General features: G+C 36.1%; 1 protein-coding gene across 1 annotated transcript; it reads left to right on the top strand.

Annotated features, from left to right (window-relative positions):
• The first annotated feature begins 59 nt into the window (after positions 1–59).
• On the top strand, positions 60–27,959 carry nlk1 (nemo-like kinase, type 1). The gene is made up of 12 exons (XM_056453338.1): positions 60–288; positions 4,163–4,471; positions 8,325–8,454; positions 8,548–8,603; positions 12,591–12,697; positions 15,569–15,654; positions 15,738–15,947; positions 18,901–19,002; positions 19,113–19,199; positions 22,203–22,401; positions 23,790–23,883; positions 25,912–27,959. The coding sequence occupies exons 2-12, from the start codon at positions 4,164–4,166 to the stop codon at positions 25,958–25,960; spliced, it is 1,428 nt and encodes a 475-aa protein (XP_056309313.1). The 5' UTR covers positions 60–288; position 4,163; the 3' UTR covers positions 25,961–27,959.

Genomic DNA, 27,959 nt, shown 5'->3' with positions numbered 1-27,959 from the left:
TTGTTTACACCGGTGGTCCTCTCCTCCCCTCCCCCATTCACTCATCCCTCCTTTCTTTCACTCCATCCCCCTCTTTCAACTCCTCCTTCTGCTCCCTCACTACCGCTATTTCCAACAGCTGATTTCCAGATCGCGCAGAGAGGAACACGGCGAGAGATTTGGGGTTTTGGACCCTTGGCAGGAGAAGGATTTACCGCGAGTGGAGAATGCAGGAAAAGCGCTGCGATCCTCCAGCGGCCGACATGAAGAACTGAGCTCCGCCGCCGCCGCTGCCATCAGCTCCGAGAGGTTAGCCGCTGTGCTAAAGCTAACTTTACAAACATCTGCAGCCGAAAAACCTTAGCCTGTTTCGCCAGTTTTAGTTATAGTTTGGTATTCGTTTACGCATTGAGGTGTAATACGTTCACTTTATGTTGCTATTTGCGCTCCGAAGGCATCGTTTGCGCATATAAACATCATATATAGGTCACGGAGCAGATTAATTAGCTAGCTAGCCTGAGGTAACAGCTGGTGAGGTCGTGTTAGTTATGTTATAAATAGAGTTAGAATTGTTTAAAACTAGATGGTTGAGATGTGCGTGTGCAGACCTGTTAGTGTGGTATGTTGAGGGGCATAAAGCGGGCTGATTTTTAACACGGTTTGTGTTATCCCAGTGTAGCTTGTTAGCTTGGATTTAGCGAAATGTTGAGGAAACGAGAGCTTCTTGCGAACAAAGATGAGGAAGAAAAGTGATGTTAACTTGACAAACGTGTCGAGAGCAAGAGGTGGATTGTTTTTTTGCTTGAATTGTTTAACTGGTAGAGGAGCTGTCAGATCACCGACAGAGCACACGATTAAAGTACATCAACCTTTGGCTTGATTGAATTTGATCTAATGTTTCTGGGCAAGCTGCACTGTTGCAATGCGGCTGCTGGTAGTACTGGACACTGACTTTTAAAGAGACAAGTTGTTTGTATTGCCTAATATTTGCTTGTTTGTTTAGGTTTAATGTTTTATTTATAGCTCTCCCTTGTAACCCAATTCATTCTGAGCAAGTTAAGTCTTTACCCAAGTCTACTGCCACTGTCAAGACAACGTTGTTTAGGGGAATAGTTAAACGTGTTTATAATTTTACGTTTAAACGTAGCTTACATAAATTAATTTGTCATCTTAAGTTGGTTTAACGTTCTGTAATCATTTACTCACTGACATGTCATTCTTTATTTTTATTACCATGAGTCTTAAGGGAATTTTAAAGAATTTGTTGTAGCTGAAACAGTGGTACTTTGGTAATTATAATTAAAGTCTACCAGCACTTAAGTCATTAATATATATATATATATATATATATATATATATATATATATATATATGAACATTAATTAATACTTTTTAACAAGGTTACGATCACAGTATAATGGCATGCAGAAATTCACACAATAGCTTCTGCTGTTTGCAAGCCACTTTGTGACAGGAATGTTGTGCTAGACCAGGGGTCAGGAACCTTTTTTCAGCAAAGAGCCATTTCAGATTTTTTTTAATCAAATGCTTTTTTAAAAAGCCATAAGTGGTGTGTGTATATAACAAAACCTTTATTTATACCCAAAACCTTTATTTATGTCCATGCACAACTCAAAAATAAACAAATATTATGCATCACAATGTATGAAGAAAGAACAATTTACAGATTATTTTTCTTTTTGCCATCGCCACTCATGAATGTTTGAATTTACGTGCATAAGGTTACCATAGAAATGTAAGAAATATAGCTTGCCCTTTATTGTTCTCTCGATTCAAGTTAAACCACAGCACCACATATGCGCATTGGATGAAATGTCCTTTTATTGTAATTTAGTGACTGACAATTTATAGGAGGGCAGCTTTAACATTCAAGCACAAGAAAAAAGTAAAAACCTGACATAATTGATGCGTCTTAGGACAACAGACATGAAGTTTATATTTCAAGCATTACCTGTCACCAGTGATAATGCAAATCAGCATGTTTATTGTGAGGGAGTTTAAATTCCTATGAAAATACTACAAATAATAGGCATAATAATTATTATTTTGTCTCAACCAATTGTATTGTCCCGATAGCATAAGAACAGCAGAAAGCAGTTTGGGTAACTTAAGTGACTTTACAGGCAATTGTTCTTCTCAATATCTTTTTTTTTTGTTGGTAAAACTACAACAAAGAGGGGAAAAGTATGTACATATTCACATTTACTAATTCAACCAGCAGTACAATTTTGCTAATGTACGTAGTTTTATGCAAATCTTAATAAGCATATGAGGAAAATCTGTTAAATGAGGCAATATGAATAGAATATTAGCAAATTGATCAAAGTTGTTACACCACCAGCATAATGTGTAAGCTATGAAGACGTGTTTGTACAATAATATACAAGTGGAATAAAACTGATAGCAATCAAACGACCCCTTAAATATTTACAAAAAAAGAGCTCAAGTAAAAATACAGCACTTACGGACATATTTTATTGTTTAAATCAGCCCCAGATTTAAAACGCATATGTTACTCTCAACCGTACACTGAGAGAAAATGAAAGTAAAAATAGTCTGAATGCAATACTTTAAATGTCGACTAGGTGGCGGTCAAAACCACAAGTGGCTAGACGTGACTGCACAACAATGATAGTGGTTCAAAATATGTTTTGGCGGGCCGAATCTCATTATATATTTTTGATAGTAGATGCGGGCCGTAAATAGCCTGCGGGCCGGCAGTCTGAGACCCCTGCTTTAATGTTTAAAGTCTGTAAAATAATTTTTTTTCTTTCATTTTGCACAATTATTGTTAAGAAAAAAAAGAATTGGTAATCTAATCTTCAATCAAAGTCCAACCATAAGCTTCCACATTTAGAGTGGTTGACATCAGCTTGATGGCTTCAGCCACAATATACTTAACCACGCTCCTCTTACCTTTTAGTTTGCTGTGAGAAAATTATGCATCAAAAGAAAGTCGCACCTCCTAATCAATACTTAAAATACGTTTCAGCGACTTCCAATTTACACAGACTTGGGTGTAATACATCTTTCATAACTGTAAAGGGAGTAAATTAACTGTACATTTTGTCTTTTAGGTAAATGATTTCTCTTTAAGCCTCTGATAAACAAAATAGACTGTATTAAAGTGGTATGTATAACCCATGACACTATTTTTCAAGTCTTCCTAAGGTGTATGACAGTTTAATTTGCAAAGCATGCAAAATATATGACATATTTCAGTGGAAACCTCCCTTTACCCTAAGCTATTCATGCCATTTTTCATCCCACATATTCAGACATGAACCAGTATTATAGTTTTAAAAACTCAATAGGATAAACCGTCTCCAGTGAATGCAACTTTTAAAGTAAATTATAGTTTAATTATTAAATAATAAAAAAAATCTACATATGGATGAGTAAATGACTGCATTTTTTCAGAATATAATATTTTTGTGAGTTTGCGGTCACATTATGAAATGTATTTTGTTAATCTTCTTTTTTTTTAGTGTAATTCATCGATTTTAAAAGATATTATACCCAAAAGTGATCATTTGCACTGTTACCGCTGAGCAGAAAAAAATATGTGTTGAAAATTACTGGTAAGCAAGTATTTTCAGTTACCATTCATCTCTGTTATGTTGTCACATCATTTAATAGAAGTCAATGAAAACCAGAACTATTCAGTTATTAGCTTTCTTCATAACAACATCTTTTTGAAAATCATAGAGATGATATTAATCATGGTACCAGAATTGTCATTTTTGTGTATAGTATTAGGGTTGCACAAAATATCGAAAAATTATCGTCATCGCTATAATAGAATATGCATTATCCATATCACAGAGAAAATACTTTATATGTGCCAAGCATTTGTGTGCTCCATATGTGCGTTGAGAGAGGAAAATGACAACAGCCAATAAGAATCATAATTTCCGCCGATGTTTTCAGTCATTCATGGTGTTTTAAAGCCCTTTTTTATTTTTTATATTTAATTAGCTTAGAAAAAAGATCTAATACCTGTTTATTTTTGTTCATTACATAATTTTTTAAAAAAATTGCTGATATAATACTTCTTAAAGTGTTATATCATAAGAAATAATCAATATCAATATTGTATATTATCCTGCAGCCCTATATGCTATATTCCTTTAATTTCTCGTCTATGTTTGCTCTAATCTAGGATGGCTTTCCATGGATCCACTCGGCCGACAGTGTGTGGTAACTTGTTCCCAGCATCAGAGTTAGGCCACAAGTATTTTTGTGTCAACGCCACGGCCGGCACTACCTCAACGGGCCTCGGTGCAACACCAAATCCGACTGGGCCCAACGCGCCTGCTGGAACACCCAGACACCCGGCGTCTCTCGGGGGCAGCGCTGGCGGAGGAGCGGCCATCCCGCAACCTCACAGTAATCCAGCTAGTGAGGTGCCAAGTCCTGCTGAAATGGAGCCTGATCGACCTATCGGTTACGGCGCGTTTGGAGTGGTCTGGTAAGTCCCGTTGATAATTTTGTTGGTAGACTAGCACTGAAAAGTTTGGGATTGGTTCGATTTTTAGATATGCTTGATCAAAGTCTCTCAAGCCCATGGTAGATGTTTTCGTCATTGTTTGGGGGTTAAATAAGTTCAAAATAACTGAGCAGTGGTTTACTGTTATTAATAGATATTGTTGACCAATATGTAAATATGTGTTGCTCACTTTCAACTCAATAAGACAGTAAAAATCACAATAGTGAGAAAACGACTGTTGAGAAAGCATATGATAATAGATTTTTATGGCACATTATATTGCAGATGGCCTTACACTAAAACATGACAGTCAGTGTTATTTTCAGTTAGAATTACACTTCTTTTTTTACATAAAAGCAGCTCTTCAGTATTTTAACTTTTTGACAACTGGCTGAACAGAGAAAATGAACTGGAGAATATTTTTGAATATTTTGACCAATGATGTTTAAAGACATTGATCTGCTACAGCAGAATTATCTGAAAGGTTTTCTCTGGCAAGCTGTTTTGAATGCCTAAAGCTCCAGACAAATTTAATTTTGGCCTGATTTTGTTCTAAATGCTGTCCTGCCGTTTTAGTTTTTCAATTTTAGTAATTTTTACAGATAAAAAATAATAATAATAATTTCATCATTTTTGTAAGGGTGTTACATAGATGTGTGAACCTACACGGGTCTAACGGTTTGGTTCAGTTATGATTATCATGCCTTCGATTTAATTTGATATCTTTTTAGTCTTTATATTTTACTTCACAGCACAAGAATTCTTGTATTAAAATGTATAATTTATAAATACATTTTCTGTGTATTTGTTATACAATTTTGTCCTTCAATACAAACAGATATATGAACTGTACCTTTAATTTTACTTGCTCAAATAAAACACTCTTTTTCAATGTATTAAAGAGCCCATATTATGGGTTTTTGAAAATGCCCTTCCATGTAGTGTGTAACACAGCTCTAAGTGAAGTGAAATATCCAACTAAGGCTTAAATCTGTAAGTGTACAGTGTTTAAAACTATTGATTCATCTATAAAAGAGTCGACTCATAGTGCTTCAAACGAGTCGTCTTGATAACGAGTCATTAGGTGTTTCGCAATGACGCAGCCACGAAACACAAGCCTCGCCAGTAGTTACGCGCGCAAACCAGGGAGATATGAAACCTGCGGCCCCGCCCACTAACACAGAAAAAACACTAGACACACACACACAGACGCCGCCGGTCGAATGAAGTCACGCTGTGCTCAGATGGATAATATTGACAGTCTCTACCCAAAGATGAGTTGTTAACCTGGTACAGTACACGCGGTTACTCTTTATATTCTCTTATCACATGTAAGCCACGTTAAAAACGCGACGCGTGCCGCTTTGTTTACGGATTTAACGTTAAAGGCTTTTGTGAGCTCGCGTTCCACAGCCGTTTGTCGTTGCTATGCCGATCGATCGTAAGCTAGGAGACAGGAGACTCGTGTCACTTTCCCTAGTTCTTCTGAGGAGCGTTGTGTGTGTGTGTGTGTGTGTGTGTGTGTGTGTGTGTGTGTGTGTGTGTGTGTGTGTGTGTGTGTGTGTGTGTGTGTGTGTGTGTGTGTGAGAGAGAGAGAGAGAGAGAGAGAGAGACTCGCGTCGCTTTCCCTAGTTCTTCTGAGGAGCGTTGTGTGTGTGTGTGTGTGAGAGAGAGAGAGAGAGAGAGAGAGAGAGAGAGAGAGAGACTCGCGTCGCTTTCCCTAGTTTTTCTGAGGAGCGTTGTGTGTGTGTGTGAGAGAGAGAGAGAGAGAGAGAGAGAGAGAGAGAGAGAGAGAGGGAGGGAGAGACTCGCGTCGCTTTCCCTAGTTCTTCTGAGGAGCGTTGTGTGTGTGTGTGAGAGAGGGAGAGGGAGAGAGAGAGACTCGCGTCGATCTCCCCAGTTCTTCTGAGGAGGGTTGTGTGTGTGTGTGTGTGAAAAAAGCCTTACACTATGAAGCGCGTGTGCACTGTGACTACTTTTATATAGTTGATTACCAGCTGGGCATTTCACTCTGTCTCGTGCTGAAGCCTGTCACTGTCGACCAATCGCAGCAGGCTGTCATCGGTCCAATCAGCGCAGATTAGCTTCGCGCTGAGGAGGGGGTTGGGAACAAATGAATCGCTGAACGAGTCATATTGGAGTCGTTGGGATAATTAGGTAAAAATAAATGCAGATGATAAGACCATCAAAGTGTTTTATGACCTTGCATGCATATTAGACTGTTGTTGGAGACCCTTACAACCTAAATATGACCCTATTTCATGTATAATATGGGCTCTTTAAACAAAACTCAAGTACAGGCACAGGAATGCATGAGCATTTAAAAATAAACGTAAATATCCCGCTTTTTGATCGTTGTCGAGAGAGTTGTTAAATGCTTATGACTAGTCACGCGATCAACAGAACGGGCTGTGATTGGCTCTAATGATCAGCATGGATTTGGCGCTGTTCACAGATAAGTGACACTGATAAATGGCATTGGTGATCACAGCTGATGCATGATAGACGCGTGGAGAAAACTCGCTCTGCAGACTCAGTCGTGTCTGGATTCACAAGTATCGCTGTAACAGCTGAGAGTAGAGGAAACCTGTACAGAGTTTCTGTGTTTTTTATTTTTAGTATTTGAAGTATTTTAATTATGCCGCAATATCACGCATATAAGATAAATGACGGCAATATGTCATAACCAATCTACTACTGAACTGATACAAAATAGTCCGCTCTGCGTCGCAGAGCACCAAAGAAACCATACATTTTGACACCCCTAGTATTACATTTTGGCCTGATTTTGTTCTAAATGCTGTCACACTATTTTATTCTTTGATTATAGTTTATATTACATTTATTTCTTTTTTTAGATTTATTTTTTAGAATTTTTGCCTTTATATGACAGGACAGTAGGTTGACAAGGCAGGGCAAGTTTATTTATATAGCCCATTTCATACACAGTGGCAATTCAAAGTGCTTTACATAAACAGGAATAAAAGAAACAATTATAAGAAAAAAAATCTAATAATAAAAATGGTTAAAAAAATAAATAAGCAAAAAAAGCAGATAAAATGTGTTATAAAAGAAGAGAAAAACATAGTAGTTCGATCTGTCGGATGTAGCACAGTGCTCATTCAGTAAAGGCACAGCTAAACAGATGTGTTTTCAGTCTTGATTTGAATGTGCCTAAAGTTGGAGCACATCTGATCATTTCTGGAAGCTGATTCCAGCAGCGGGGGGCAGCAGTAGCTCAAAGCCGATTCACCCTGCTTTGACTGAACTCTTGGAATTTCTAGTTTATTTGATCCTAAAGATCTGAGTGATCTGTTAGGTTTGTATTCAGTGAGCATATCTGTTATGTTTTGAGATCTATAGGCCATTTAGTGATTTATAAACCAGTAATAATACTTTAAAATCTATTCTGAATGTAACTGGGAGCCAGTGTAAAGACCTGAGGACAGGTGTGATGTGCTCTGATTTCATGGTTTTGGTCAGAATTCTGGCCGCAGCGTTCTGGATGAGCTGCAACTCTCTGACTCTCTTTTTGGGAAGGCCAGTGAGGAGGCCATTACAGTAATCCACCCTGCTGCTGATAAAAGCATGAACAAGTTTCTCTAAGTCTTCACTGTAAACAAAGCATCTGATTCTTGCAATGTTTTTGAGATGATAGTATGCTGATTTACTAACTGCTTTGACATGACTACTGAAACTCACAAACACACAATTGTTTGCTGGGGAAGATATCAATTTTCTACGTCTAGACATCACTTTTGAATGCTGCTACTGTATATTACATGTTCTCACACTGTCATATTCTTCATCAAATGTTAACATCTGGTTGTGGCAGGTCTGTGACGGACCCTCGGGATGGACGTAAGGTGGCTCTGAAGAAAATGCCCAATGTCTTCCAGAACCTGGTCTCCTGCAAACGTGTGTTCAGGGAACTCCGGATGCTGTGTTTCTTTAAACATGACAACGTGAGTTTCGTAGAGTGTTTTCTCTTTTTTTTGCAGTGTGTGCTTTAGAATTTCATGAATTGATTTCGTAATGATGGTAATTTGCTCTGACAGGTGCTTTCTGCCCTTGACATTCTCCAACCTCCACAAATCGACTGCTTTGAGGAGATGTATCCTTCATTTCATGCTTTTGTAATTTTATTATTTTATTCAATTCTTGCCTCACTATTGAGGGGATTAAGTGATTGGTTCTCTTCCATTAGCACTATGTGACTGTGTAACGCATTTGGCAGATAGTATAATGCTAAATAAACTGCTGTAGATGCATTTGCATGCAAATCAGTGTTGTGCTTGACCGTTATCATTGTGAAAGTGGTTCAACCGTGCCGTAATGGCTGACCAGAACAAGTCCTAAAGGGTTACAGCATAACCTCATTGTATATTGTATAAACGCTTTGGAAAGTATATAAATGCGCAGGATAAAAATTGCATATGTTGACATACCTTGGAAAAATAAAATTGTTTGTCATATATCAGTCACACTGGTGTATTGGTTACATTTTGGGTAATTGAATTCGGAAATTTTGCATAAAGTTGCTATTGGTGGCCATAATTTATATAAAGCATTTGCAGTATATATAAATGTAGGTTATTGTGGTTTTGCAAAATCGAAAATGAAATGAAAAATGTAAGAATAAAACAAACACAATTATACATGGCATATACTATTTATTTAAACCAGGAAATCCGCATACATGAATTTTGACCCCCATTATGTTTTTTTAGACATATCAGCATATTATTTTTTTTTGAGTGAATATTAGTGGTATAACAGATCACGAATGTCCCGGTTCAGATCACATTATGGTTTAGTCACGGACCATTTTTCAGATCAGCCAAAAAGGGGAGGAGACAAATGTAATTTGCTTTCTGTTGATTACAAAAACAGAACTGCAAGAAACGTTTGCTTATTATCAAAACTTTTATTAAAACTGCAATTTTATTAAGAATAAAATGAAGAAATAATCAGCTGAATAAAAATAAATAGTAAAATATTCAATACTATAAAAAAAGTTCACTGTTGCTACTACTGTTGCTGATGACGCTAAATGTATAATTCTAACATTATAATTTGTACAACCCATATTTATTTTTAGTCTCATTTTCCATAAATGATTCAGTTATTCACTTAAAACTTTGTTACATTGCTAGATGTACTATTCTTGAAGAATTATTCAAGGGCATAGTTAATGGCTGGTTAAATTGGTCACCTATTGATTAAATAAAGTAATTGCTGCCTACAACTTTCATTTTTAAGTGTCAAGTTAAATGCATTTAACGGTGATTTTAATCTTTACCATAAACATCAGTGGTTTCATTCAAACTATAAACTGTTATCCCAGTACTTCTGGTAACTTCTTAACTCACTCTAAAGACTGAATCTCTTTATTGATTTTTGCGTTTTCCAAACACATATTTGAATGCAGTGATTTTGAAGGATTGATAAACATATGCAAGTCATCATCATTTATATATTGTGTGGGTGTTGAGATCATGATCTTTTAGTGATTAATTGTGCAGCTTACACTGAATGCGTTAATGCAGGCTAAACAAGTAGTGACAGAAAACACCTTTAATAACCTAAGAAACCCACCACATCCTAAATAACCTAAACAACTTCTTCCGTCATCACTATATTTTACAGGAAAGCCTAAATGCTTTCATACATGTTTAATTTAATGACGTGAGAGGCGATCTATGCGATCGTTACAAATTTAGGATTAATCTACAAGTAAAATAAAGTATTAATCTGAGGGTCGTGTGTGTTCCAAACTGTGGGTTGTGATCCATACGAATCACTGATCAACCGCGATCTATTACACCCAGACAATATATTTTGTAATGCATTTAAATTCAAATGAGACTACAAAATAACTACAAAATGTTAACTGTTTTTTTTTTTTTTATGGTTTTGTTTTCTCCTCTTAAATATATATATATATATATATATATATATATATATATATATATATATATATATATATATATATATATATATATATATATATATATATATATATATATATATATATATATATATATATATATATATATATATATATATATATTTCATAACAGTAATTTGGGTGTACTACTTTTTACACCATGAAATTATTTGGTTCGTTAGTTCCAGTTTTGGCTTTGGAACTGACTAATCTATTATAGAGGGTTCCCACGCTTTTTGAAATTACTTGAATTCCAGGCATATGAATTCAAGACTGGGGAAGTACTTAAAAAAACAAACAAACAAAGGTCCTTGAAAGTGCTGAAATTTTTGGTGTTCAAAAAGACAACATGGTGGCTCAGTGGTTAGCATTGTCACTTCACAGCAAGAATGTTGCTGGTTCAAGTCCCTACTGCGTCAGTTGGCATTTCTGTGTGGAGTTTGCATGTTCTCCCCTTGTTCGTGTGGGTTTCCTCCACGTGCTCCGGTTTCCCCCACAGTCCAAAGATATGCGCTATAGGTGAATTGAATAAATTAAATTGGCCGTAGTGTATGTGTGCGAATAAGAGTGTATGGGTGTTTCCCAGCACTGGGTTGCAGCTGGAAGGGTATCCGCTGTATCTGGATAATCTGCATATGCTGGATAAATTGGTGGTTTATTCCACTGTGGCGGCCACTGATGAATAAAGCTGAAGGAAAATGAATGAATGAATGTTATTTCAAAAGTTGTACCGTGCTGCCATAGAACAAAACAGAACAAAACAATAATGGAAAAATGTCCTTTTTTTAATTTATTTTATCAGTATTTCAGAAACCGCATTTGAATATTACTGGTATTGACAAATTTTATTCAAGTTCTTGGAAGATGTTTTATAATTTTTTTTTTTTTAAGAAAACAACAGATTTAAATCATCATTACTCTGACATTTTTGATGTAAAAATAAAGTGTAAAGAAAAATGTTGTGTGAATTACAATGATGTTTGATTTAAAGTTAATTTTGCTTTAAAAAGTCCTTCAATCTGAGGTTCATGAAAAAGTGGGAGCCCTAATTATGCCAGGGTGTCTGCGGGGTCTTAAAAAGTATTAAAAGTTGATAAATCGATGTAGAGAAATTTAAGGCCCTTAAAGTATTAAAAAGTCTTAAATGCTATTTTTCAAGGTATTAAATTGTATATCATTTTTGGTTATGTATGATTGTATGCTAAAGTTTGCCTGAATTAAATCTGCGAATATCAGAATGCTGTTTAGTTTATAAAATCAATAAATCCTGCTAGATTTGACATCATGCTGCTTTGTTTACTGCAGTAATCAAGGCAACACCATTATTTCTACAGTTCTATAGGCACCAACCCGCTGAATCAGCTAGATTTAATCGATTTTTATTCATTATATGAATAATGTTTTAGTTTTGGATTAGTTTCTCACGTTAATTTTTAGTAAATATACTATAAGTTAAAATCTTGCGTGGTTATAAGGTCTTAAAATGTATGGAAAGTCTCAAAAAAGGTCTTAAAAGGTATTGAATTTCACTCTCTGACTCCTGTATACTCTATATACACAAATATATTGTTGTATAGCTTCTTATGGAAACTATTATTTTAAAGAATAGATCTGTAAGGGGTGTACTCATTTTACTAGTTTGTTTATTATCCTTTTTGCAGTGGCTCAGAAGTTAGAATTATAACTTTTAATGTCATCAATAAAATCCCTGTATTTTTATTTGTTGCATAATGTAAAACGTTCGTTCACTTATTTGTTCTGTTATGAATATCCAGCTTTGCATTGAGTATCAAAAATTAACACCTCGACAAGTGCCAAATGCAACTGAGATTTAGCTTTGGTGAATAAATAAAACTGTTATTTGCCAGTTGGAACTGTAAATGTATTAGAAATTGAAACGTGCAAGAATGTTAGGAAAAGCTGTAAAATAATCTTCCTGCCATAGTAAAAATGCAAATAATGTTATGTTAAGATAAAAAAATAATGGTTTATGGCTGGTAAAATTCAATTCACATTCTCAATTCTTAATAATTGTTATGTTCATTCCTCCAAATACAGGTTTCTCTTCTGTTTTGTCCTCCTAGTAGAAGTTGTTGTGTCTGTAGACATTTTTGCAGGTCAGTTGATTTCTTAACTGGGTCTGTGGTGCAGATACGTGATCACTGAGCTCATGCAGAGTGACCTACATAAAGTCATCGTTTCCCCTCAGCCTCTCACTACCGATCACATCAAGGTGTTCCTCTACCAGATACTCAGGGGTGAGTTCACATGGGCATATGTCTCTCTTGGATTATTTTAAATCGGGAGTGTATAATCTGGAACGTTTGATGTTTTCTTGCAGAATGGGATTATATTTGACCCCCTGTAATCGGCCTGGAAAGCTTTAATCTTGTGTTCTGGGAATAAAAATTTGTTAGCGAAACCCCACTGAACTGTTATTCTTGTTTGGGGCAGTTTTAACGGTTTGAGAGTCAAGTGCATTTTTTGGCATATGATTTGCTGAAACCGTATTTGTGTTAAATAAATCTGGAGTAAGGATGTTGATTCGGATGTTAATGATGTTGTACTAGGAATAAAATATAAAACATAAATATAATGGTCCATTAATTAATGATTTACTAACATGAACGAAGTAGAAACAATTTTTGCAGCATTTAATAACGCATTATTAAAATCCAAAGTTGTGCTTGTTGACATTAGATACTACACGGATGTCTTTAATACTAGATTCTGATTGGTCAGTCGTGACATTTCAAAGTATCTTTAAGGCTGGTTTATACTTCTGCGTTGATTGATCGACATGACCCACAATGCCTGCCCTGCATGTAGATGTGCATTTATCCGCTTGTTAAGTGTGACGTCACGCGAAGCAGTTTCCGGGTCCAAGCGCTTTATCAGGCTGTATGGGGAGACTTATGAAATGATTCATCTTTTTATAAATTGTGTAAAAATTTTGGTATTTGTGATGCAGCAAGCCCAGAGATTGTTGTGTACACTATTACTTTATATAAAAGTCACTTTAATGTGTGATATGACTAAAAAGTGATCATAAACGAACATTTTCTCAATTCAAATAAGTAGGGGCTTGGACCCAGAAACAGTATTACATACGTCACCAACACGTCACCACTTAGCAAGCTGATTCTTCTGCGTGCTGTTTGTGTTACTCTACAATAACTCTGGCGAAACGCTAGCTGACAGTAGGTTTTTATGTTCCTCAAGTTTCTTCGTGGGAGTTTTGTTTTTTCTGAACACTACCTTAATGTACAAGTAGCTAAATTCAGAGGCAGGAACCAGCGGAAGTGCAACAACTTTAATGATCAGGTAAACACAAAACAAAAGTTTTTATCTGGAACTCCTTCATAGGACTCAACAAGCTATCAGTACCGCCCACACTCATCACAGCTACCAAGCCGACCAATCACAGAGCTTGCACTGCGCGTTGAAGCGACGTGTAGTCACATTTTTCGAGAGTGTTGGCATCAGCCACAGCGAGCACTGCGCGAAGGCTGCGCCGGACCATACGTGTGCGCTTGACGCAGAAGTTTAAATCAGCCATTAGCGAATTCTTTATCAGCTGTTTTTGTTTCTGTCAGCTTTGTGATTTGAAGAATTGGTAAACTATTATTACTCCGAACAATGTTTTGTGTGTTATTTTTATGCTTTGTAGCCGTTTAATAAGCAGGCTAAAGTACATCCAGGATGGTTGTTTTCGCTGAATAAAGCCCTAAATAATAAATAATAATAAAGCCCAGTTTTTTGTAACAGCCTAAGTTCTTCTGCGATAGCAACCGCCTGGATGTACTTCATCCCTTAATTAACATACTAACAAACTTGGTATAAACTAACAATAGAAAACTTTATTTTCATTAATTAATGTTTACAAATATATAAATTTACTGTGATAAGTTTGTTGTTCATTAAGCAATGGGCCATTATTTTAAAGTCTCGCCAAAAAATGCATCATTTGAAAAATTAAATATGTAAATATTTATATATATATATATATATATATATATATATATATATATATATATATATATATATATATATATATATATATATATATATATATATATATATATATATATATATATATATATACTAGCTTTAAAAAAAATTCTAGTTTGTTTATTTGATCAAAAATACAAGATGAGAGTTTGTTTTTATTTTTTGCATGTTTTGGAATGAGTTAATGGAATTAATTCTCTGTATTCTGTCACATTATCATGCCTAAAAGCTTATTTGGTGTTTAGGAAACATTTCTTATAAAAAAAAAATAACAGGCAGCTTCACAATTCATAGTTTTTCTGGGTTTAAGATTTGCTATGTGTTTGAGGTAAATCTTTGTTTTATTTACTATTTATTTACCACATTTTACCAACATTTAAGGACATTTCTAGCAAAGTGACACCAGAAAAGATTTTAGAATTTTTATCATGTATTAACGCTAAAAATCTTATTTAATTTATGTATTCAGTTGTTTGTTGATTTTTAATTTTATATTTATTGTTGGAATGCTTTTGCTGTGAAAATAGCCTTGGTTGCTGACAAAGCATTAAATAAAAATACATTACATTACCACATTTTACCAAACCATTAATAAAATGTCTTCCAAATTCAAAATAAAAATGTTTTCACTCAGAGCATACTTGAGAATCAAGGTGCAGTTTACTCTAGTGATTTTTTTACGCATAAATTTTGTTATGCCTGATGTCCACACTACTCCGGCATGTTCGACCTGCAAAAATGGAGCATTTTGAAAATGCTTTTGAGAAGAACCCATTTTAGTGTGGAAATGCTGGTGTTCTGTTTCGAAATAGATTGACTGAAATACTAAAAGGTGCAGCTATCCATAATCGTTATTTGACTGGTCTTTTTGTCTCAAGCCAATCTCATATGACTATTACACAACCTAAAGACTGCAAGTACAGATTCCTGCAAAAAAATGCACATGCCAAGTGAGTGTGAATGATCACGTGTCATGTGTTGTAGGCTGTACAATGTGGATGAAGATCGTTTTTCTGTAATTCAATAAAAACGCCAATATGGACGAGGAACATTTTCATTCTAAAACAGTTTGAAAATGCAGTAATGATACCTTAATGTCCTCTCTCTGTTTCACTCAGGACTGAAGTACCTGCACTCAGCAGGCATTCTCCACAGAGACATCAAACCAGGGAACCTGCTGGTCAACAGCAACTGCCTGCTTAAGGTACCATACACCACACCAAGTGCTCAACTGTATGCTATTAAAGAACCATAAAGTGATGGAGGTCTCTCTTTCTTCTCAACTAGATCTGTGACTTTGGCCTGGCACGTGTGGAGGAGCCAGATCCTTCTCGTCACATGACCCAGGAGGTGGTGACGCAGTATTACCGTGCTCCAGAGGTGCTGATGGGATGCCAGCATTACACCTCATCTATAGATGTCTGGTCTGTTGGCTGCATCTTTGCCGAGCTGCTGGGTCGACGGATTCTCTTCCAGGCTCAGAGTCCCATACAGCAGGTGATGATCGACACTAGCTTTGAAGGCATCCAATTTTGGCCTTTTCACAAGATGTTAAATACGTTTAGGTGTCCTTAAGAATCTGTCAGTGAAGATTCAGGTCAAAATGCCCATCAGATAATTGAGAATACCCTGTTGAAAATGGAATTTTGGGGTAGCGTTGTTTTCCTTCTGTACCTTTTAATGAAAATGAGCTGGTTCTGCCCACCCACTTTTGGGCCATTTCTCTTCAGAGAAGGATAACCAGAGTCAGATGTCAGGATAAACAGCAAAATCTCAGACAAGATGAAACCAAGACCCACAGTCACAAATACCACAGTAAGATGAATGAGCCACACACAAACGCTGTTACAGCAAGAGTTGGAGCAAATCTTTTAATCCCAGTTTCTTAGCAAATCCTGTCTTGTAGACATGACTATACGCGCATGTCAATCAATCTCAGTGGGCGGAGAAAACTGCAATGCTACATCACAGTGGGCAACAATATTACTGGGATTTGAATCCTATTTTAAAGTCAGGAAATTTTTAAAAAGAGACTTGTTTATATCCAACATGACTGTGGATACACTATATATGCACACATTTCTGTCCAAACAGCTTCCAAAAGTTAATTTTGCATGATATGTGCCCTTTAAAGGTGTCATAGAATGCATTGATACAATGTTAAACTGTTCTCTGATTTGTAAATAAAGCGTACGTGCAAAGATGACCCAGAAACACTTTTACAAGTCCATTTACAACCCTAGGAATTCAAAAATAAATTATAATTGTACTTGACAAAAGGGGCAGACTGAAATGTATTTAGAATTGTATTTTGTTGCTTTAACTTATGAGACAGCACAGACAGGATTTAATATCAACCTTAAAGTTAATTATAATGCTTTTACTCCAGAAAAAGAGACATGACACCATGCATAAACATGCACTTAACATTGATGCTCAGTAGTTTACATGTTTACCTCATTACAAACCTGCACAAGAATGTTGCGTTATTACAAATACATGCAACACATTTTACAATATATAGGTCAACCTTTTGACTGCCCCACCAAACGGTTGACCATGTTTTTACTGTTTTAAATAATGACTGCTAAAGTCATTTAAAGAATGACTTTTTTAAATAATGGCTTACACACACAGCATTGTTGGTTTACAAAAAAAAATCAAACAAACATCCTGTTGCACTACACTTGATTTTGGTTTTATTGTAAAAAAAAAACTAAACAAGAAAACATGTTAAATGAGAATCTGAAATATTTTATGGCATAAAATAAAGGACTTTACAGACTGAAGTCTGAAATTTTCGTATGATTTTTTTCGTATTCCCATGCAAAAAATTTGTCGATTAATTAAACGAACCTTGCACACGGAGTCCGATGCGTGTTAATTAATCCATTGCGAGAAAAAAAACGCAAAACATTTCAGAGTCAATTTAAGCAGTGATGCATTGTTTTCCTCTTTCTTATCCAAAGTAGAAAGAGGAGATGATATAATAGATGATGGCCGCATTGACGTATCGGAGAAACGGACTAAGGCGGACCATGCGTCGATTATGTCTGTGCTTCAAATGTAATGATACATGTGATACACACACACACACACACACACACACACACACACACACACACACACACACACACACACACACACACACACCAAACAGCAGCAGGGGAGAGGTGTGACAGTCACCGAATCCATCATAGGTTCTTAACTGTCTGCCACATTCTGTCTTATATTATACACTGTGATTGTGAAAGTTGTCTATGGCTCAAGTTACGACATTCTGCCGTTCACTTGTACGGTGGCTTGTACGCTTGTACTGCAAAACACTTCTCAAAGCGCTTTTTTGGATGCAAAAAAAAAAAAAAAAACAAGTTAGAATTTTCTATGAAGGACGAAAGTTTCGGAGGCTGTGTGTCAGTACAAGTCACACAACATGAGGTCGAATTTATTTTTTAACATGCAAAAATTATGGACGAAAACTTCAGATTCCGTGTGCAATAAATAACCTTAAAAGCGGAGAGATATGACACCATGCATAAACATGCATTAAACACTAATGCTCAGTAGTTTACATGTTTACCTCATTACAAACCTACACAAGTATGCTGCATTATTACATGCAACACATTTTATAATATAAAGGTTAAACTAACAAAATATACAGTTAAAAATGTCTTTTCAGGTGCACCTGAATCCATTTATATATGGATTTCCCAAATTTTGTGTTCTGATAATGTTGCGTTATCTGGTAGCCCTATAATGCTGGACTTGTTTTCAGAATAAGAGTCCCACATACATGGTAAGTATAATACAATCTTAGATGAACTTAAAAATAAGGGGAAACATGAACATTGTTGTGATCTGATCAGGAAATGCTCAACTGCTGCCTGGGCATGCAAATCCTGTTTGTATGATTAGAATCAGTGTTTTGTTCTGATCGGATTTCACCCGGTTTTTCACCAGGATTTTACACTCATGGGATTTAAATAAGAACAGGGTAACAATGGTTTTTGAGGCTCACAGTATGTCATTACTGAACTCTTATTTTTCAATCATGCCTAGGTATGTCCAGATTTACATTCCATTGCACCTTTATCTGGTGTTTCATTTTGATGAGAGATAAAAAACCCCAGAAACAATTAAATTCAAAGCTGAAGATGTATAAATTGATCATTATATTATATGAAATTTTTTTAGTTTTTGCTTTTTAGTCCTCTGAGAATGTTTTAAATAGTAAAAATAAGTGTATTACAAGTAATGTATTTTAGGTCTCCACAAAAGTTATTAAAATTGTTAAAGATGATCCTTTAAAATACACAAATTTTACTTTAATCGGATTTTCTTTTTGATTTGTATTTGATTTTGAAACGCTGAATTCAAGTGTCTTTTTACTCCGTCTCAATGTCTTCACAATCAATCTCTTAATTTCTATCTTTTTTTCCTCTCTCAGTTGGATCTGATAACTGATCTCCTCGGGACTCCTCCTCTTTCTGCCATGACGTCTGCATGTGAAGGAGCTCGAGCGCACATTCTCAGAGGGCCCCACAAACCAGTTCTGTACCTTTCTTTAAAATTATTTATTAGTTTATGCGATTGCTAGTCTCAAATCTGTTCTCAAATGAAATGCAATATTCTAAATAGTTATGATTTTCTCTCCTTTAGCCCTCATTGTCTGTTCTGTACATGCTGTCAGATGGGGCAACACATGAAGCCGTTCATCTTTTGTGCCGAATGCTAGTTTTTGATCCAGTGAGTATGATGTTTATATATTTAAGCTGATAACATTTGTAATCGTATTTAATACTATATATACTATTCATTTTGTATTTTGTAAATGTATTTTAAAAGTCTTCACTGCCGTCGGCGCCAGTAGCCTAGTGGTTAAGTTCGCTGACATATAGCACCATGGTGCTCATGGCGACCCGAGTTCGATTCCCGGCTTTAAGTCCTGTGCCGACCCTTTCCCTCTCTCTGCTTCTAATACTTTCCTGTTTGTCCTCCAGTATCCTATCCCAATAAAAGGTGAAAACCCCTAAAAAATGATTATTAAAGTCTTCTCTGCCAAGTTCATTGCCAATTTTATGTTGTTGTTTTTTTTTAAGTTAAAAGTCGGAAGTAATCTTAATGATCTCACTCTTAATAGAAAGTGTTAATATTAAATGCATTACAGATATAAGAGTCCGAGTTAAACTCAGGAACTGCTCTGAGTAGTGATGTCAGTTTCCTCAAATTCTCTTGATCGATTGTCATTTAAATAAACACTCAATGCCAATACTGGAAAATGGTGTATGTGTGTGTCTACATGAGTAAATGTTTGTTATTTTCTCTCATGTATATACTATATACATTTACCGGCCACTTTAATAGTTATACCTGTCCAACTGCTCCTTAATGCAAATTTCTAATCAGCCAATCACATGGCAGCAACTCAATGTATTTAGGCATGTAGACATGGTCAAGACCATCTGCTGCAGTTCAAACCGAGCATCAGAATGTGGAAGAAAAGCATCTGTGTGCACAAATGCCTTGTTGATGCCAGAGGTCAGAGGAGAATGGCCAGACTGGTTCGAGCTGATAAAAACAGTAACTCAAACCACTCGTTACAACTGAAGAGAAGAGCATCTCTGAATGCACAACATATCGAACCCTGAGGCAGATGGGCTACAGCAGCAGAAGACCACACAGGGTGCCACTCCTGTCAGCTAAGAACAGGAAACTGAGGCTACAATTCACACAGGCTCACCAAAACTGGACAATAAAAGATGGGAAACATCTTGCCTGGTCTGATGAGTCTTGATTTCTGCTGTGACATTCGGATGGTAGGGTCAGAATTTGGTGTCAACAACATGAAAGCATGGCCCCATCCTGCCTTATATGAACAGTTCAGGCTGGTGGTGGTGTAATGGTGTGGAGCATATTTTCTTTGCACATTAGGGCCCATTAGTACCAATTAAACACCGTATCAATGCCACAGCCTACCTGAGTGTTGTTGCTGATCATGTCCATACCTTTATGACCACAGTGTACCCATCTTCTGATGGCTACTTCTAGCAGAATAATGCACCATGTCATAAAGCGCAAATCATCTCAGACTGGTTTCTTGAACATGACAATGAGTTCACTGTACTTAAATGGCCTCCACAGTCACCAGAACTCAATCCAATAGAGCACCTTTGGGATGTGGTGGAACTGGAGATTCACATCATGCATGTGCAGCCGACAAACCTGCAGCAACTGCGTGATGCTATCATGTCAATATGGATCAAAATCTCTGAGGAATCTTTCCAGTACCTTGTTGAATCTATGTCATGAAGGATTAAGGCAGTTCTGAAAGCAAAAGGGGGTCCAACCCGGTACTAGTAAGGTGTACCTAATAAAGTGGTTGGTGAGTTTTTTATAATTTATGCAGTATATTGAGGAAATTTCCAGAGAATGTGAAACTTTTTCTATAATCATAATCTAAATGTACCAGTTGAGTTAGTTGATTAGCTAAGCCATTCAAAACAATTAACGATCAGATAATACGTTCTACAACGCAACATTTTTGCTTAATTTTTCCCTCGCATCTTCTGTATATATTTTGCATGTAAGCTGTATGTTCCGTTTACTTCCGTAAATTGCAATTAAATCCAAATCTGTTAATAATGTTGGAAGACTGTATGTTTCACTGTTTTTTTGTTATGTAGGAAGAGTAATCTGTTAAAAATATGGCTGCGCTGTATATCAAATATTCGCAATTTAAAATGTTTTTATTTATGTTAGTTAACTTTATTAAAATTGAAATGATATGAGAACTTTTCTTTTTGTAAATATTGTATTGAATATCGCATTATTAACATGCTATTGCAATTTGTCTCTTTAAAAGGTGGGACATAATGCATAAAAGATTAGTTCACCCAAAAACAAAAATTAATTACACTTATGTTGTTTCAAATCCCTCAGGCCTTCGTTTGTCTTTTAAGCACAAATTAATATATTTTAGATGAAATCTGAGAGCTCTCCATAGACGGCAACGATCTCAAGACGATCAAAGTCCAGAAAAGAAGCCAATAACTTTGTCAAATCTTTACACGTGACTTAAGTGTATCAACTGTAATCATACGAAGCTCCAAGAACACTTTTTATTTTATTTCTGTGCCAATAAACTGTACAAATGCCAATGTGTTTAAACCTTTGAATCAAAATTTGAAGCAGTTACGTGGATATAGGCGAAAATGAAGCTTTTGACGTCACAGATTATGTCAAAACTAATCAAGCTCCAGTACACTGCTTTACTGCGAGATGTATCTTTTTTGATATATGCTTCGAAGCCTTGGTGCGCAACGTGACATTACTAATGATTCACTAATTTAAAAAAAGTGAACGATTGGTTGATATTTTACATTTCTGTGCAGAGAGGTCATGTTTGATCTTCGATTGGTCTTATGCAGTCACATGATCGCAGGTCAGAATTCAACAAGCTTGAACTTTGCAATGCAACGAACTGCGAAACCTGTCACACAAGCTTGCGTTTCCAGTCGGTCGCAGTCGCATACGTATGAATGGAAGTCTATGGGGCGAAAAGTGCAGTGTGACCGCGGCTTTAGTGTGTGCATTAACTGTGGCCAATACAATGTTTTGTCATTACAGCCTGTCAGATTATCAGCAATGATCATTGATTTCCCTGTTACATCCCTAGCTGTGACAAATACTTTGTTTGAATTTGGTTGAAATATTATTAAAGGTAATAGTCTTGTATTTGTTAATCTACAGGCCAAGCGCATCTCCGGCAGTGACGCTCTGTCTCACCCGTATCTGGACGAGGGTCGTCTGCGCTACCACACTTGCATGTGCAAGTGCTGTTACTCTGTGCCCAGCGGGAGGGTTTACACCCGAGACTTTGAGCCTCCTGCGGATCGGCCGTTCAGCCACAACTATGAGCAGAGCATGCACTCCGTCTGGCAGGGCAAAGGTGATGGTATTTTCAGGACTCCAATCCAGGTGCCCAATCCTGTTCTTGGGAATCTAACTTTCTGCAGAGTTCAGCTCCAACTCTAATCAAACAAAGCTAATGCCAAGTTCAGACTGCATGATTTACAAAGTAGTCGTGTCACAGATGTTTTCACACTGAATGACTATCTGGCCTAGCGTTTTGTCGCTAGGCCGTGTTTACACTGCAAGATGGATCGGCGACAGGGGCATTCACATTGCATGACTTTACAATTGGAAGAATCGCCGGCAACTTCGTCCAAACTAAATCTCACAGCCAAAAACACATTGTAAATCTTTTGTTATTAACTACATAACAAGAAAGAAGCCTTTAATTGGGTAGAAAATGTACATATTTGCTCACCTGGGTTTGGAGGGAATTAGCAATTTCTCCTCAACTTTCTTTTTTAACTTTCTGTATGAATCGTCAAACAGACACGGGTGTTCCTGTCAAACCTCCACTAGTTTTTCCTCCATTTCTTGGGTCCAAATAAACCGAAAATGAGCACTTTTAACTTCTCCCTCAACCTCCCGCTGGCCTGCAGGTACACAAACAAACACACAGAAGCGAATGCTGCTCTCTCATTGACTGTTGGCGATCGCTGATGTTATTTTCAATTAGAACTCATTTCACACGGCATGATTGGAATCGCAGACAGCTCCAGATATTTAGCACGCCAGATATCTCACAGGCATCGTTGATTCTCTCAGATCGCGTCTTTGATAGTTCATACTGTGTGATTGTCTCTCGCGTGCACCGGCACCAATTTGCCTGTGATTTCAGGCATTTGTCTGCGATTTCTCAAAACCTGTCGGCGAATCAAAATCGGGGCTAAAATTATGCAGTCTGAACTCAGCATAAACCAACTAAGGCCTCATCCATAAACTACTACTGAGTAGGTACTGCATTTGAATTTGAATGTACTACTCGACCATTAGAAAAGTACGTTCTGTTCAGTTTGAATGAGAGTAGTATGAATGAAACTGACGTATTACATCCACTATTTTGTCTTGATCATGTGACCAACCCACGTCAGTTACGTCGCTTCACTTCCATTCATGAATTCTCTTGGAGCATCATGGGATAGCGTAGTATACATCAGATGTGCACTTTAGAATCGAACTGGAAGAAGTAAGTCGGGTACTTCTCTCATACTGTTTTCTGAGTTCTATGAATTCGGACATACTACTTGGCTCGCATACTGTTTTTAGCGTACTATATAGTATAAAAATATGTGATTTCAGATGCAGCCTATGTAGGATCTCCAGCAACAGAATTGGGCACCCTTGTTCTAGTCCTTCAAGACATGAAACCGTATCATTGTTTGATACAAAGAACATGTTTTGATGACCTGTTTTCTTTCATCTCAGAGCTCATCCATCGTTTTATAACAGAGCACCAGCAAGGCAAACGAGTGCCTTTGTGCATCAATCCCCAGAGTGCAGCCTTTAAAACCTTCATCAGGTCAGTGGTACAAACATTTCCTGACAGAACTTTTGCACATGCACAGAATTAAAGAAAACATTGAGGCTTAATGTTTACTCATTTGTGTAGTTCATTTGGAAGGTGCTTTAGCTTTAATAATTGTTGTTGATTTTTTTATTATTATTATTTACTTAGAGCGCTTTAAAGCATGTTTTTAAAAATGTGTCTCCAGAAGGATTATTTTAAAAGTTATTTATCATATCAATCTGCAAAATGGTATCTAATGTTTCTAATGTAAATTAATGTATTTAATTATTAATGAATACATTGATGTATTTGTATATTCATTAATCATCTCTTATTGAATTATAAAGTTGTTATTAGTATGTGATATGTTTTTATCTATATTCATCTTGCCATAAAATGGTTGTAAGTTGCTGATTTGGGAATAACTAAATAAACAAAGACATAATCAGTGTAGCTATTATTTGGTCTATTATAATAATAAATAATAACAATATTAATAATAATAATAACAAATAAACAACAAAAACAACAACAATAAACATTATTGATAGTATTATTAGAGGTGGTGGTATTTGTGTGTTTTTAGTTGCTGTATTGTTAAAGGGTTTAAGTTGATTCTTAAAAAAAGATTGTTGTGTTATTTTAATGTTGTTTCTGGTGTTGTTTTTATTAATATTATTATTACTTTTATTTTTTAATAGTTTTATTTTATTTTACCATTGTTTAACCAGTACGTCTCATTAAGATTAAAATCTCTTTTACAAGAGAGGCATGGCCAAGGTAACAGCTATACAGTAAAACAATTTTATAATGCACCACAAAAAAATAATCACATGCTTTCAATACCGCTCTCTTTATAATACCTTAAAATAACAAAAATACACCATTTTTAGTCTTTTTGCAAATTATTCCATGCTCAAGGTGCACAATAATAATGAAAAAGCTGTTTTCCCCAGCTCTGTGCTAACTCGAGGTATATAACTATGTGTGCATCTTTTTGACTGTGTACTTGTCTATTTGTGTCTACATGTGTAATGTGTGTTTTTCTCTCCGTATTTATTGTCTTTATGTATGTATTGTCTTTTACATGCTTATTGTCAACATTGATAATAGTATACGGTTTTGTTTTTGGAGTATGTCATTGTATTTTGCACCGTCTGGAGCATGCACCTAAGCTTTTCACTCATCAGAGTACATGTAATGTAACAATAAAATTAAAAAATAAAGTGATTTAATTTGATTGGATTTAAAAAGCAAACACTTGGAAGAGCGTAGCTGGTAATTCCCAGAACTAAGACAAAGAAAAGTACAAAGATAAACTGGAAGTTTAACTAACATAGCTATAAAGATAAAAATATACCAGTGCTGTTTTCTACGTGCAGCTAGTGATGTCCAGCCCACCATCTCATATAAAATGCAATGACGAGTATGGGATTTTGCATTTGTAATAAAACGCAGTGAAGCATAGTATACAGAATCAAGTCTTGTTAGAATAAAAGATGCCGCATACAAGTATAATATATCACAATAATCAGATAAAATATCACCAAAGCACAGATAAAAAAGTTTCTTTTTAGCATTAAAAGTAAAATGTATTATTATTATTATTATTATTATTTATAAAATAAAAGTCAAGCTTCAGTTTTAGCTTCCCAATCAGATCAGCAATGTGTACATTAAATAAAAGCTTATCATCAATCCAGATACCCTAGTACTTGTAAGAAGATACTCTTTCATTTGTTTTTCCATCAGATGTAAAAATACTAAGATTATCAAATATTTGTGCCTGAGCTTTTGAGAAAACCATACATGTTGTTTTAACTTAAGTTATTAATGTAAATTTGAAACCTTTTAAGTATATTTTGAAGTTGTTTATGTAAAAAGCTAGTGTTGATACAGTAGTCTATTTAGCTTTACACATAAGCTGTAGTAGTAGGCCTGTGACCTTTGTGATGATCACTGATGATTCATCTTCAGCAAATTACTTTCTCTTTTGGCATCTTGTTAAACCATTCCTGTTCTTCATCACTGTCTTACCAGATCCACAGCCTGGCATTCCTCAAAGGTATCAAGGAAAGAGGAGAGATGAGTGATGAGGTGGATTCTGGGAAGTGTGGATCATAGGAGCGAGCTTGCATTGGAGATGATCGAAGATGTTCTTGATGGATCACACACCGCTTTTCGAACGAAGTCTCAGCACTCACCGTATTTGGGGGGTGGGGGGGTTAACACATTTTTCCAGTTCCACACAACACTTAAACAAAAAAAGAGCTTGAGATGCTGCTGAGAACACTTTTATACAGAATGTGTGCGATTGAGGATTATGGGAAATCGTTTTTTCCATAGGAAAAAGAAAAAAAGAATCTCATGGATTGTTGAATTTTGAGCCAACATCAGTGTTGTGCAATACAGATTTCTGGAATAATGCAAATATGACAAGACTGCGCTGACCAGCATCAGGATCAGTGCCCACAAGCCCACAGCATCGCCCCCGCGGCCATCTTTATCCTCCAAACTCTGTCCATAGACTTTTATCACTGTGTTCCTTTTTGCGGGTTCCTTATTCTTAGAAATTCTGCTAACCAAAAGTACTTCAAGTCTTCTTATTTTGTTACTACTTCCTCATTCTTTCTGTTCAATATCGCTCGCATTTCTTTATTTTCAGTGTTTCTTCTCAATGAAGCATCCTGCGCAAGTCATGCTGTATTCGAAGGCTGTATAGGTATGACGTCCATATTTGTTTTGAAACATCTTCCCAAAAGGTCCCGTCCCCTATCAGGACCAAACCAGATTGACGTCAGTATCCTGCGTTCTGATTGGGTGAGGCAGAGAAGATAGATGGAACCTTTATTTATTTTCTCTTCTTTAATTTATTGTCATCTTGTCCAGCTTGTTCGGTGTTGTGTTAGGCGGACCAGAGTGAGATACCTGGTCTGGCTTGTTTTTATTTTTATTTTATTTTATTAGCTGTGCAGTTTAGGGAATGTGCAGTGTTGTACCTTTTTCGGATATTTCATTACCTCAGCCGGCCCTCAGAGCTGGTGTATATATAGAGACTCAACCCAATCGTTTATCAGAAATGTACTGTAATGCATTCGAATGACGTCAGGTGTGCGTGCGTGTGTGTGTGTGGAGCTGGACCGCAATCAGTCATTTTAGTTTTCCTTCAGATCGAGGAATTATTGGGACGGTGATGCTGCTGTTTGTGTAATACCTCCGAAACCTCCCCGACTTATTTGTAAAAGTAAACACGTCTACGACTCAGGTTTCATATTACTTCAATATGGACTGAAGACGTGGGTTTAGACAGATACACTGTATATAAGCAGTCGACGGTGCTGTCCTGGTTGAAAAAGTGTGGTACTGTAAATGTTTGCTTCCTACCACCAGGTGGCAGCATAAGCGCAAGGCAAGATTGGCTATATCAAGGCAGTTCCTCATCAATAATGTCTCTCAATGCATGTGAGTATGGACTTCACTTGGATTTGCAATTGCAGTGCATTGAGTTTTATTTTAGAAACTTTTTATATGTGCTGTTGCTATTTATGTTTATGATAGGAACACGTTTGGTTCTTTTTAGGGCTTATGTTTTCATGTATTGTGACCAATTTATTTAGTTTTTTATTTTTTGGTGTTTTTAAGACCACTTTTGCTATTGTGTTGGTAGAAAAACTAGCAAAATAGTGACACCGGAATGAAGATCAGTGGGTTGGTATAGTCATTTTTTGTGTCTTACCGACTGCCAAGCAGAAAGTGAACTTTTTAAGTAAATGGTGAATTTCCTTTTAGTCGTAAGATAATAGATGTTAGACATTTTTAAGATGAAACTGAAAACTTGATATTCGTGTTAATGACTATTATGGCTTTGGAAAAAAAATGATTGAACAGTTGTTTTAAGATGGTTATTTTTTTCCTTGTTATATGTTGTTTTAGATTTTTTTTTCTTATTATTTTGTCTTTGCATTTTAGAAGAAAAAAAGTTTTGGAATTTTGTGTTCCCAACAAATACTTGAAGTTTTTAAGAAAAAAGAGAGAGAGAGAGAGGTGCATTAGGGTAAAATAGACATTAAAGAAACAGACACTGGAAA

The sequence above is a fragment of the Danio aesculapii genome, chromosome 3, assembly GCF_903798145.1.
Source record: "Danio aesculapii chromosome 3, fDanAes4.1, whole genome shotgun sequence".
In the NCBI taxonomy this organism is placed as follows: domain Eukaryota; kingdom Metazoa; phylum Chordata; class Actinopteri; order Cypriniformes; family Danionidae; genus Danio; species Danio aesculapii.
The sequence above is the reverse complement of the archived record's forward strand: the minus strand, read 5'-3'. Positions and strand labels throughout refer to the sequence as shown.